Here is a 13693-nt window from a genome sequence, read left to right as displayed (position 1 = left end):
CTTTGCATTACCATTGTACACATTCTGCACATACCTACTAATAGACAGTCTGCTATGGCCCCCCATCATTTGGGGCCCCGGTGCCACTGCACCTGCTGCACTATTGGTAGTTCTGCTACTGCAATTCCTGACTCATTTTTTTTTAAACAAAAGTGATGTAGAAAAGACAACTGGGATCTCTGTAGTGTAGGTCACAATTGCCCTGCTGTGCCACATACCTAACAAAATAGAAATGGCTAAAAAAAACTTCTGAGACATTTTATATATGCCCTGATCTTAAGGCAACATTTAGCCAAATAATCTTCTTAAACTTCCTACAGACTAAAACACTGGATTAGAAAACAATACTGACCATTAATATTAAAGGTACCTGAAGAGAGTTAAAATAATTGTCTTAAATAGACATGAGATCCGAAAGACAAAGCATACCATTTTAAACAACTTTCCAATTTACTTCTATAATCAAATTTGCTTCATTCTCTTTGCATCCTTTGTTGAAGAAGCAGCAATGCACTTTTGGGCGCTACCTGAACACATCGAGTTGGCACTAATAGGCACAAGAGATGGGAGGGGGCGCTAGTAGTCAAGGAATGGTAAAGAATGCTATTGGGCCCCTCCAAGCACTATGGTCACTGTTTGCTGTGCTTCAGCCTACTCTAGATTTAAGGGCTTTTCCTTTTATGATAGTTTGTGTTCATCAGCAACTTACACTCTCTCTAACTAAAACATATTGCAACTACTTGTACGGACGGTTTGCATTCTTATTATTAACATTAACTGTGTGGACTTACTGTGTAGTAGCAGGAAACACAGCAAATGCCTTTGTGCTTGTCTAAGTAGCTTTGCACGCGATTGTCTGTGAATGGTTTTCCAGTGTTCTATAATCAGTAAGTTTGCTCATTGATATTATAGTACAACTTTGTTCCAAGCAAAGAAATCAACTACAGATTTATGGTGGCAAGACCGATCTATTGAAAAAGTCACCCCCATAAAAAGACCAGTGACGTATAGGGTAAGTTGCTGGTCATTAAGGGGTTTAAGGTTTTTATTTAAAATTTTGGGGGAAAAGTTTAATTATTACTTTTTCTAATTGTTTTGTGTTGTTATCTTAATTTGAGGTTGTGCACTGGTATTGTGAATAATATTAATAAGGTAGGGGGTGCTGATAGTGACTCTATGGCCTCTATTTATCAAGGTCTGTCGGACCTGATCCGACAGTGCGGATCAGGTCCGACAGACCTCGCTGAATACGGCAAGCAATACGCTCGCCGTATTCAGCATTGCACCAGCAGCTCACAAGAGCTGCTGGTGCAACGCCTCCCCCTGCAGACTAGCGTCCAACAGGCCGCCAGCAGGGGGGGTGTCAATAAACCCGATCGTACTCGATCAGGTTGATTTCCGGCGATGTCTGTCTGCCTGCTCAGAGCAGGCGAACAGGTTATGGAGCAGCGGTCTTTGTGACTGCTGCTTCATAACTGCAGTTTCTGGCGAGCCTGCAGGCTCGCCAGAATCTCGGAGCTTGATAAATATGCCCCTATGTCTATATCAATGTTGTAATCATTCAGTTAAAGCTCAAGGAGGGCAGGTGGCGTAATATGAATACTGCTGTATATTTTTTTTCACAATTGTACTTTATATATAGGTTAAAGGGACAATCTAGTCAAAATATAACTTTCTTGATTCAGATAGGACATTCAATTTTAAACAACTTTCCAATTTACTTTATCATATCTGCTTTGTTCTCTTGGTATTCTTAGACGAAAGCTAAAGCTAGATAGACTCATATGCTAATTTCTAAATCCTTGGACGCCTCTTATCTGAATGCATGACAGCATTTTCACAGCTCAGAGGTCGTTAGTTCATGTGTGCCATATATATAACATTGTACTCACACCCGTGGAGTTACTTATGAGAGGGTACGGATTGACTAAAATTCAAAAGAACTGAGATAAGGAGGCAGTCTGCAGAGGCTTAGATACAGGGTAAAAAGGGAAAAAGTATATTAATATAACCGTGTTGGTTGTGCAAAATTGGGCAATGGGTAATAAAGGGATTATCTATCTTTTTAAACAATAACAAATCTGAAGTAGACTGTCCCTTTAATGCACAGTATCAAATATTTATCAGACTGTGAGGCATGAATGAGAACTTGCTTAGGTATATAGAATTAACTATTTGAAAGGACATTATGGGCTCCATTTACGAAGCAGCTATAGCTGCTCCGTAGTGCTTGCGGGGAAGGTTTGCATATGTGAGCAAAGCAGCGGTCTACACTCTTCACCACCTCAGTCGCGTGAATGAAGGGGCGGGCATTGCACACTTATTGGAGTGTGTAAAGATACATACAGATCCACTGCCGTAAGCAGCGAAGGCGGGCGGACAGCTTTGCAAGTTGAGAAGTTGTCCGCCTGCCCTATGTCTCTTGCTTTTGTGTACAAATGTCCTTGTCCCACCTGCAAATGCTGCAAATCAAATAGCTGTTTTAGGCAATTAGCAGCATTTTAAAAACCTACGTTACAGAATTTGCCTTTTGATCTCTTAAGGAATAATAAAATGATTAGCATAACTACGAAATTTCAAAGTGAGCTGACCCTGAGACTAAAATGAAATATATAAACAAATAAATAACTGTACTGCTGTCATTCAGTGCAACTCTGTGCTGACAGTGGATGGGTTACATGCAGGATTATACTCACATGACACCCATAAAATTATTTTTTGTCTTTTACAGGCCTTTTAAATGAGCCACATCAGAACTATGACCATTCCCCTGGCCCTGCAGCCTCTCTCAGACATGAGCTACATCAAAACTATGACCATACCCTTGGCCCTGCAGACCCTCTCAGACATGAGCCCACATCAGAACTATGACCATTCCCTTGGCCCTGCAGCCGCTTTCAGACCTGAGCCCACATCAGAACTATGACCATACCCTTGGCCCTGCAGACCCTCTCAGACATGAGCCCACATCAGAACTATGACCATTCCCCTGGCCCTGCAGCCACTCTCAGACATGAGCTCACATCAGAACTATGACCATTCCACTGGCCCCGCAGCCCCTCTCAGACATGAGCTCACATCAGAACTATGACCATTCCCCTGACCCTGCAGCCCCTCTCAGACATGAGCTCACATTAGAACTATGACCATTCCCCTGACCCTGCAGCCCCTCTCAGACATGAGCTCACATCAGAACTATGACCATTCCCCTGGCCCTGCAGCCACTCTCAGACATGAGCTCACATCAGAACTATGACCATTCCCCTGGCCCTGCAGCCACTCTCAGACATGAGCCCACATCAGAACTATGACCATTCCCCTGGCCCTGCAGCCCCTCTCAGACATGAGCCCACATCAGAACTTTGACCATACCCTTGGCCCTGCAGACCCTCTCAGACATGAGATACATCAAAACTATGGCCATTCCCCTGGCCCTGCAGACCCTTTCAGACCTGAGCCCACATCAGAACTATGACCATACCCTTGGCCCTGCAGACCCTCTCAGACATGAGCCCACATCAGAACTATGACCATTCCCCTGGCCCTGCAGCCACTCTCAGACATGAGCTCACATCAGAACTATGACCATTCCCCTGGCCCCGTAGCCCCTCTCAGACATGAGCTCACATCAGAACTATGACCATTCCCCTGACCCTGCAGCCCCTCTCAGACATGAGCTCACATCAGAACTATGACCATTCCCCTGACCCTGCAGCCCCTCTCAGACATGAGCTCACATCAGAACTATGACCATTCCCCTGGCCCTGCAGCCACTCTCAGACCTGAGCCCACATCAGAACTATGACCATACCCTTGGCCCTGCAGACCCTCTCAGACATGAGCCCACATCAGAACTATGACCATTCCCCTGGCCCTGCAGCCACTCTCAGACATGAGCTCACATCAGAACTATGACCATTCCCCTGGCCCCGTAGCCCCTCTCAGACATGAGCTCACATCAGAACTATGACCATTCCCCTGACCCTGCAGCCCCTCTCAGACATGAGCTCACATCAGAACTATGACCATTCCCCTGACCCTGCAGCCCCTCTCAGACATGAGCTCACATCAGAACTATGACCATTCCCCTGGCCCTGCAGCCACTCTCAGACATGAGCTCACATCAGAACTATGACCATTCCCTTGGCCCTGCAGCCCCTCTCAGACATGAGCCCACATCAGAACTATGACCATACCCTTGGCCCTGCAGACCCTCTCAGACATGAGATACATCAAAACTATGGCCATTCCCCTTGCCCTGCAGCCACTCTCAGACATGAGCCCACATCAGAACTATGACCATTCCCCTGGTCCTGCAGCCCCTCTAATGCACATGCCCAAATCAGACCTGTGACCATTAACCAGACCCTGCAGTCCCACAATATCATATTGCCACATGAGACCTAAGAATAGTTACCTCTATGATCTACACACCTTCTTCAGATTAGTATACCTGGCTGTTTACAATCAGCGGGATATGAAACCTAAATAATGATTTCATAATTCAGATAGAGCATGCAACTTTAAACAACTTTCCAATTCATTTCTGTTACCTAGTTTGCTTTGTTATCTTGCTATTCTTTGTTTTAAAAGCATACCCAGGTAGGCTCAGGAGCAGAAATGCACTACTGGGAGCTAGCTGCTGATTGGTGGAAGCACATATATGCCTCATGCCATTGGTGTCATTGGCTCACCCAGTGTTTTTAGCTAACTCCTAGAAGTGCAATGCTGCTATTTCAACAAAGGATACCAAGAGAATGAAGAAAATTTGATAACAGAATTAAATTGGACTGCATACTCAATCTAAATCATAAAATAAAAAAGGGGGGGTTTCATGTCCCTTTAAGGTTGGACTGAGATACAATACTTTGAACTGTTCTTGCACCAGTGGAACCTCACAGGCCGAATTACTATTGTGCGAGCGGACATGATCCGATATTGCGGATCATGTCCGCTGCACATCGATAAATGCAGACAGCATACGCTCTCTGCATTTATCATTGCACCAGCAGTTCTTGTGAACTGCTGGTGCAATACCGCCCCCCTGCAGATTAGTAGGGGGTGTCAATCAACCCGATCGTATTGGATCAGGTTGATTTCCTGCGATGTCTGTCCGCCGCCTCAGAGCGGGCGGACAGGTTATGGAGCAGTAGTCTTTAAACCGCTGCTTCATAATTTGTGTTTCTGGTGAGCCTGAAGGAGCTTGATAAAAAGACCCCTCAGAGTGAAACCCGGAAAGTATCCAGGTCTGATTATTAGTTAAAAATGCAGAATAATTCTGTTTTCAAATAAATACTATTATTTTTAAATAGCTGTAAACAGAAGTATGCCTTTATGTATAGTTGCTTACTGTGCTCCACTAATGTACGCAATAAGACAGGGGCGATGTTGGTAGCATATTACTGAGCCCACCCCAAAAATAAAAAAGGTCCGTATGGGAGCTCAGGACTAGTAAGGGAGCACACTACCAGCTGCACTTTAGAACTTTAGCCCCAAAACCAATTGCAACCTAAAACACCTGTGGCAAAATGTGAACAAGAAGATAATGAAATAAAATAAAGTTGTGTATATGAATGATTGTAAAATGATCTTTTTTTTAGAATAGTGCTGAGTGTGTGCGTCAGTCCTGTGCAAAGAAGGATCAGAATCAGTGCAGCATAATCCCTACCCCCTACCATATTATAATGACACCTGTCAAAGACTGGAAAGTGAAAACTGCCTAATAATCTCTATCATATTCTGATTTATGCCGTATTCACTGTGACAACTCTTTCATCTCCTTCCAGTGCTCCACTGTGCAAAAAAAAAAAAAATACAAAAAATACAATTACTGAATTTCTTTCTCATTAAAAATATCTACAAACATGTCACAGAGATGTGACCTATCCTCTTGCCCAAAACCAAGTGATGAGAAAAATCAGACATAACAGTTATAATATTCTGCATTCCTTTCTAGTAACACACTTATACGTGTCTGTATTAAATATGTGAAATATAAAAAGTTAAACTTTGCATAGTGTTTATTAGAAATCAGTCCAGGTAAAAAGAACATTCTTAATAGATAACAGTAAAACTCTACACAGATCTATTACTAATTGTTATGTTACTGAAAAGATGCTCTTTTACATAGTAACAACCAAGTGAAATTCAACCCCTCCCATTAAAGTTCCCCAAAATTTTAAAAGTTTTATCATATGTATTGGGTGCTTGCTGTTTTAGATTATGCTAAACCAAAACATGTTACATAATATACATCATACAAAATATATATAAATAAATATATTTTTAGCATCACTGCATCTGGATAGGCTTTAGATTAGTAAATGGCACCGCGTGTTGATATTTTGAAATATGATTATATGCAGCCTTATGCAATCTATCTATATTTAGGAACTGAGCAGTCATAGGTTACATCAAAACAGATACAACACATGCGTTTGTAGAATTTAGTAAACCAATGTACAGATACACATGAAGCACACATATAGGTCAAATACATTGCTAGAAAGAAAAAGGTTGGTATCAAAGCTGCAAAATTAATAAATGAGAGCATAAATGCATAAATCAACCTATTAGCTGCCAGAGACAGAGAGAGTGATGGGTTGTCAATAAATCACATATATATATATATAATATATACAGAGGTAGAAAACCCTTTATCCAAACAGCTTGGGACTGGAAAAGATTTGGATTTCAGAATAGTTTGGATTTTGGAATAAAAAACAATATTTTATGTCATTTAGGCAATATTTGCATGTCATTATACAGCTTACACATGCAACCAAAAGGTAGTTTTATATTTTTGTATACATAGTACCCTCAGAAAGATACTATAGCACGGTAATCAGAAGGTTAATATTGATATTTTAAATAAATATAGACTATTATTATTATTATGATGATGATTATTATTATTATTGTTGTTATATTTGCATTTTAGAACACAAAAACCAAACCAAGAAAACAGGCAGAGAATTTAACTTCTAAAACCATTATATTAGCACTTCCCCACACCATAAAAATGACAAACAGTGAATTTAAGCCAGCAGCTAAAGCGAAGTCACGGGATGTCACTTACACATTCTGGGAGGTGGCATAGTAGCTGCCGTCATATCTCTTGCTGAGTACACAGTTTGCTTGAGAGGTAGGTGGCTGGGTAGCAGTAGCCTGTGAGGATCTGGATTTGTGACGGCATGCGTGAAATAAAGAGAAATACTCAGAATAAGAAAAACAGATCATATCCACCTTGGAATGAAAGAAGAACCACACACTGAGGAGAGAGAGGCAGAGAGAGGGTCTGCTGCTGTTTGAGAGATAAAACCTCCTGCACTCTGAATGGAAGCAGATGGTGCAAGCTCTGGACTCAGCTGCTCAGAGTACTTGATTATTTTTGGCCCTGGGAGGAAGTGTCAGGGGATTTGAATGACCATATAAGACAACAATGAAGTAAAACACATGTACACTCTCAGGATCTATAGGTTCCACGGTTCACCTCTAGGAAATGTGCTCCTCAGATTGAGGGGCTTAGTGACTTCATTTAGAAATGATGTGAATTGTATGTGAGGTACAAATGTGTAGGAGAGATATTTATGTAACTATCCCTATCAGTTTATTAATGATGAGCTATATAAATGTGCTGAACTGTCAACATACTTCAGTGTAGGCTGACCATATTGCTGCTTTAAGAAGGAACACATATGAAAAATACATATGTCAGGGCTCTTATACAAAACATTTCTTTAAACAGCCCTGACATATGTATTTTTCCTATGTGTCCCTTTTTAAAGCGGCAATATGGTCAGCCTACTTCAGTGACATTATAATAGGAAAGATTCAGTAAACTGGCAGCCCCTCAAACACTGATGGATCATTTATATTAAAAGATTTCATTTCATTTATCTTTTTTTTAGCACTGTTAAGAAAAAATGTAAAATAACTCATGAATTCTGAAGAAGTCGGGACCAACCTGTACTAAATGTTGTGATAGTGTTGTGTTTGTGAGCGCACCAGTGACCTGTTCATTGTCACATTGCTCCAGTGACATTATCAGTAATGGAACAGTATGGTACATTTTTTTACACTCTTTAAAAAAATAAAAAATAAAGCATTTTGGGTTATGGAAAAATAAAATAAGGATTATACTGATGATAAGTGTGGTTTAAAGGGTTAATCATGTAATAAGTAAATATCAGTAAATAGATCTGCATACAAAATAATGATAAAATACATAAACAAATAAAATATAATTAAAATAAAAAATATGGTTAACATTTTCATTGTTTTATATTCCAGGAATAAGTATTTATATTTTGTCTTCTTTGTTGTGGTCCGCTATGGAGAGATATAACTGAAATTCTGCTTTGTTGAAACAGTCACAGTGTAGCCAGTGGTAGGTGGTATAGACACAGCACATATAATATACAGGGCCCTTTACAGCTCAATGGGGGTGCCACATATGCTTTTAGAGGTGCATAGCACCCCCATAGGACCACCACTGTGCATAGCATGTTGCAGGGCCAATTCTGATACCTGAAATATGCACTCCTGCCTCTCTTTGGGTAGTGGTAAAATCACAGTTTACAAAGTTATATTACAGGGAAAGGGGAAAAAGACATCATGAAAATACAGTGCAATTCTGTTAATGTCCCTTTAAGATACAACTAATTACATATGCATCAACCTGTCATACACAGAGTGGACTGGGGGTGGGGAACACAAGCAGTGACAGACTTAAGTGGTCCAGGCTGTAAACAAAGGGAGCTTGTCAGAAATGACAGCAGCCCTAAACACGTGCAGCAGCCATTTACTGGTAATAAGATCTCCTTTCATTGTGTAGATATGCAGTACACATTTTTATCATATCCCCAAGCTACTCTGTACACCCACACACGTATTACATTGTAACATAAAATACAGTATATGAAACTGCAGTGATACTGTAGCAAAGTCTCTGTAAAAGAGTGTACCTATTCAGGCTCATAGGAGCTTAGGAGCATGCACGTCTTGAACATTCTATGGAGCAGTGTTTGCAATCCTTTATAAAATTGCTACAAATGTTGTTGCGCACAGTGCTGCCATAGTACTAAATACATATGCACACTCATGACCTCAGGTTTACTCAAAAAGATACTAAGAAAACTGATTTTTCTTGTCTATATCCTGAAAGTTTATTTACTGTACCTTTAATGCCTGTCTGCAAGTTTAATAAATATTTTATAATATAAAATAGTTGTTGTTTTTTTTGTCTTAATACTAATTGTATACCAGCAACTGTAAATAGTACACTCTTGATTGCAAGCTTTTCGGAAAAGTGTCTACTCCCTACAGTTGTATCAATTTGAATTAAGTCTAATGTTGTAATTGTGTATCATTATCTGCAAGTGTGGTGTTATATATTCCCTTGATCATATACTCAGTGCTAGGGAATATGGTGCAGCTTAATACATAGGGGTCGATTTATGAAGCAGCGGATGCGGCTTCCGACCCCCTCTGCTTCAGGTGCGCTTGAAGCTGAAGTTAAGAAGCAGCGGTCCTAAGACCTCGGAGGTGGCGGACAGCAATCAGCCCGGTTGGATACGATCGGGTTGATTGACACCCCCTACTAGCGGCCGATTGCCCGCGAATCTGCAGGGGGCGGTATTGCACCAGCAATCGATGTGCGGCAGACATGATACGATACAGAGTATCATGTCCGTCCGCACCTTAATAAATTGACCCCATAGACTTAAACCTCAAAAAAATTATTTTATGATTCCGATAGAGCTTACAATTTTAAACAACTTTCTAATTTACTTCTATTATCATTTTTGTTTTGTTTTCTTGGTTATCCTTTGTTAAAAAGCAGGAAGGTAAGCCCAGGAGTGTGCACGTGTCTGCAACCGTTTTGCAAAAATTTTATACATTAGCAAGAGCACTAGAGGGCAGCACTATTTTCTGTCATGTAGTGCTACCTATCTAGATAGCTCTTCAACAAATAATAGCATGAGAATGAAGAAAATTTGATAATAAAAGTAAACTGGAATGTTTTTTAAAATTCAATTCTCTGTCTGAATAATGAAAGAAAAAGTTTAGGTTTCAGTGTAAGAATTCTGAGAGTATTCCAGGAAGACAAATCAGATTCCAGTGTTTTCACAGAGAGCAGATTCACTTAGATTTGTGGGACTATTGGTGATTCTGTTTAATATTATGAGAGGACTATTGGAGATATTTGTCTCTGTAATTCTAAGTCTTTGTTAGGCCAGGATTGGCCACAGGGTAAACCTGCAAATCCCAGATGGGCTAGACTGGTATACTGAGACCCCACGCACATACACTTAAAGGGATGTGGCAAGCAATTGAATTGCAAATAAGATAATTTAAGTTTTGAAAAGTATTTAGCTGCCTATGATTATTAGCTTTATAAACTATAATGTCTACTTGTATCTTTATTTGCCTGCACTTAAAGGGACACTAGTCAAAATTAAACTTCCATTATTCCAATAGGAGATGCAATTTTAAACAACTTTCCAATTTACTTTTATCATCAGACTTGCATTGTTCTCTTGGTATTTTTTTAATGCTAAACCTAGGTAGGCTCATATGCTAATTTCTTAGCCCTTGAAGGCCGCCTCTTATCTCAGTGCATTTTGACAGTTTTTGACAGCTAGACAGTGTTAGTTCATGTGTGTCATATAGATAAACATTGTGCTCACTCCCATGGAGCTATTTGTGAGTCTGCACTGATTGGCTAAAATGCAAGTCTGTCAAAAGAACTGTGATAAGGTGCGAGTCTGCACAGGTTTAGGTAGTCACAGAGGTAAAAAGTACAGGGAGTGCAGAATTATTAGGCAAGTTGTATTTTTGAGGATTAATTTTATTATTGAACAACAACCATGTTCTCAATGAACCCAAAAAACTCATTAATATCAAAGCTGAATAGTTTTGGAAGTAGTTTTTAGTTTGTTTTTAGTTATAGCTATTTTAGGGGGATATCTGTGTGTGCAGGTGACTATTACTGTGCATAATTATTAGGCAGCTTAACAAAAAACAAATATATACCCATTTCAATTATTTATTTTTACCAGTGAAACCAATATAACATCTCAACATTCACAAATATACATTTCTGACATTCAAAAACAAAACAAAAACAAATCAGTGACCAATATAGCCACCTTTCTTTGCAAGGACACTCAAAAGCTTGCCATCCATTGATTCTGTCAGTGTTTTGATCTGTTCACCATCAACATTGCGTGCAGCAGCAACCACAGCCTCCCAGACACTGTTCAGAGAGGTGTACTGTTTTCCCTCCTTGTAAATCTCACATTTGATGATGGACCACAGGTTCTCAATGGGGTTCAGATCAGGTGAACAAGGAGGCCATGTCATTAGATTTTCTTCTTTTATACCCTTTTTTGCCAGCCACGCTGTGGAGTACTTGGACGCATGTGATGGAGCATTGTCCTGCACGAAAATCATGTTTTTCTTGAAGGATGCAGACTTCTTCCTGTACCACTGCTTGAAGAAGGTGTCTTCCAGAAACTGTCAGTAGGACTGGGAGTTGAGCTTGACTCCATCCTCAACCCGAAAAGGCCCCACAAGCTCATCTTTGATGATACCAGCCCAAACCAGTACTCCACCTCCACCTTGCTGGCGTCTGAGTCGGACTGGAGCTCTCTGCCCTTTACCAATCCAGCCACGGGCCCATCCATCTGGCCCATCAAGTCTCACTCTCATTTCATCAGTCCATAAAACCTTAGAAAAATCAGTCTTGAGATATTTCTTGGCCCAGTCTTGACGTTTCAGCTTGTGTGTCTTGTTCAGTGGTGGTGGTCGTCTTTCAGCCTTTCTTACCTTGGCCATGTCTCTGAGTATTGCACACCCTGTGCTTTTGGGCACTCCAGTGATGTTGCAGCTCTGAAATATGGCCAAACTGGTGGCAAGTGGCATCTTGGCAGCTGCACGCTTGACTTTTCTCAGTTCATGGGCAGTTATTTTGCGCCTTGGTTTTTCCACACGCTTCTTGCGACCCTGTTGACTATTTTGAATGAAACGCTTGATTGTTCGATGATCACGCTTCAGAAGCTTTGCAATTTTAAGAGTGCTGCATCCCTCTGCAAGATATCTCACTATTTTTGACTTTTCTGAGCCTGTCAAGTCCTTCTTTTGACCCATTTTGCCAAAGGAAAGGAAGTTGCCTAATAATTATGCACACCTGATATAGGGTGTTGATGTCATTAGACCACACCCCTTCTCATTACAGAGATGCACATCACCTAATATGCTTAATTGGTAGTAGGCTTTCGAGCCTATACAGCTTGGAGTAAAACAACATGCATAAAGAGGATGATGTGGTCAAAATACTCATTTGCCTAATAATTCTGCACTCCCTGTATATTAAAGGGACACTGAACCCAATTTTTTTTTCTTTCGTGATTCAGATAGAGCATGCAATCTTAAGCAACTTTATAATTTACTCCTATTATCAATTTTTCTTCGATCTCTTGCTATCTTTATTTTAAAAAGAAGGCATCTAAGCTTTTTTGGTTCAGTACTCTGGACAGCACTTTTTATTGGTTGATTAATTTAACCACCAATCAGCAAGGACAACCCAGGTTGTTCACCAAAAATGGGCCGGCATCTAAACTTACATTCTTGCATTTCAAAAAAAGATACCAAGAGAATGAAGAAAATTTGATAATAGGAGTAAATTAGAAAGTTGCTTAAAATGTCATGCTCTATCTGAATCACAAAATTTGGGTTCAGTGTCCCTTTAATATAACCGTGTTGGTTATGCAAAACTGGGGAAAGGGTAATAAAGGGATTATCTATCTTTTTAAACAATAAAAATTCTGGAGTAGACTGTCCCTTTAACTGAAACATAAAAAAATAGTTACTTTAGTAGCTGTAGCGTTCCTCTTTTTTTTTTTTTGATTACCAAATACAACTAAATGAAAGCAAAAAAAATGATGTCACAAATGAGTTATTTACTGAGATGTTGTCTGCCTACAGAATACATTAGTTCAATTAGTGTACGTATAGCTAAGTAATCATCAAAAATGTAATTAGCAACAGGTTTCAAATTGCACAACTATTCTGTGGCATGCAAGAAATCTAATCTGATGTTTCTAGGCACAATTTACTGATATCTCCAGCGTCCGCAGCTTTACTAGATCCTGTCTTAGCTTATTCACCAAAGAATGATTACTGAGCTTTAGTGAATCAGTGCCTAGATTATTATAGGAACTAGAGAAGCTGCTGATGTTTGTGAGGTCTGTGAAGCTAAAGAAGCCGCATAGTAAATTTAGCAGTGTCTACTTATGTTATGGTCACAAGTCATTGGCTTAAATTCACTAAGCCTCGTTAATGACAAAACTCGCTGCAACATTGCAAATCAGAAACTAAACCATTCACTCTCCATCATAAGCAATAGAGCACCATCTATCTTGTCACCGTTCACCTATGGGGAGCACAGAACAAGTTTTACTGTAAAGGACAGCAGCGGCGTCACAAAAATTCCTTCAAAACGTTACTGCAAAGCTAATAAAAATGGGGAAATAACACATTTGATGAAGCAATCCACTGTAACATACACACAAAAGAAAAAATGTGACAAACTCTTCAGGCCTGTAATAGTGAGATACAACTGCAAGACATAAGGGCCGATTTATCTGTCTGACATGATCCTCTCAGCGGATCATGTCCAACAGACATC

General features: G+C 40.1%; 1 protein-coding gene across 1 annotated transcript in view; it reads right to left on the bottom strand.

Annotated features, from left to right (window-relative positions):
* The window catches only part of ASB2 (ankyrin repeat and SOCS box containing 2), a 101889-nt gene that overhangs the window by 41538 nt on the left and 46658 nt on the right, over positions 1 to 13693 (bottom strand). The window contains exon 3 of the mRNA XM_053697522.1: positions 7079 to 7177. Coding sequence (XP_053553497.1) covers positions 7079 to 7177 — 99 coding nt within the window. The remainder of the gene's footprint in view (positions 1 to 7078; positions 7178 to 13693) is intronic.

This window comes from Bombina bombina, chromosome 1 (assembly GCF_027579735.1).
Source record: "Bombina bombina isolate aBomBom1 chromosome 1, aBomBom1.pri, whole genome shotgun sequence".
In the NCBI taxonomy this organism is placed as follows: Eukaryota; Metazoa; Chordata; class Amphibia; order Anura; family Bombinatoridae; genus Bombina; species Bombina bombina.
The sequence above is the reverse complement of the archived record's forward strand: the minus strand, read 5'-3'. Positions and strand labels throughout refer to the sequence as shown.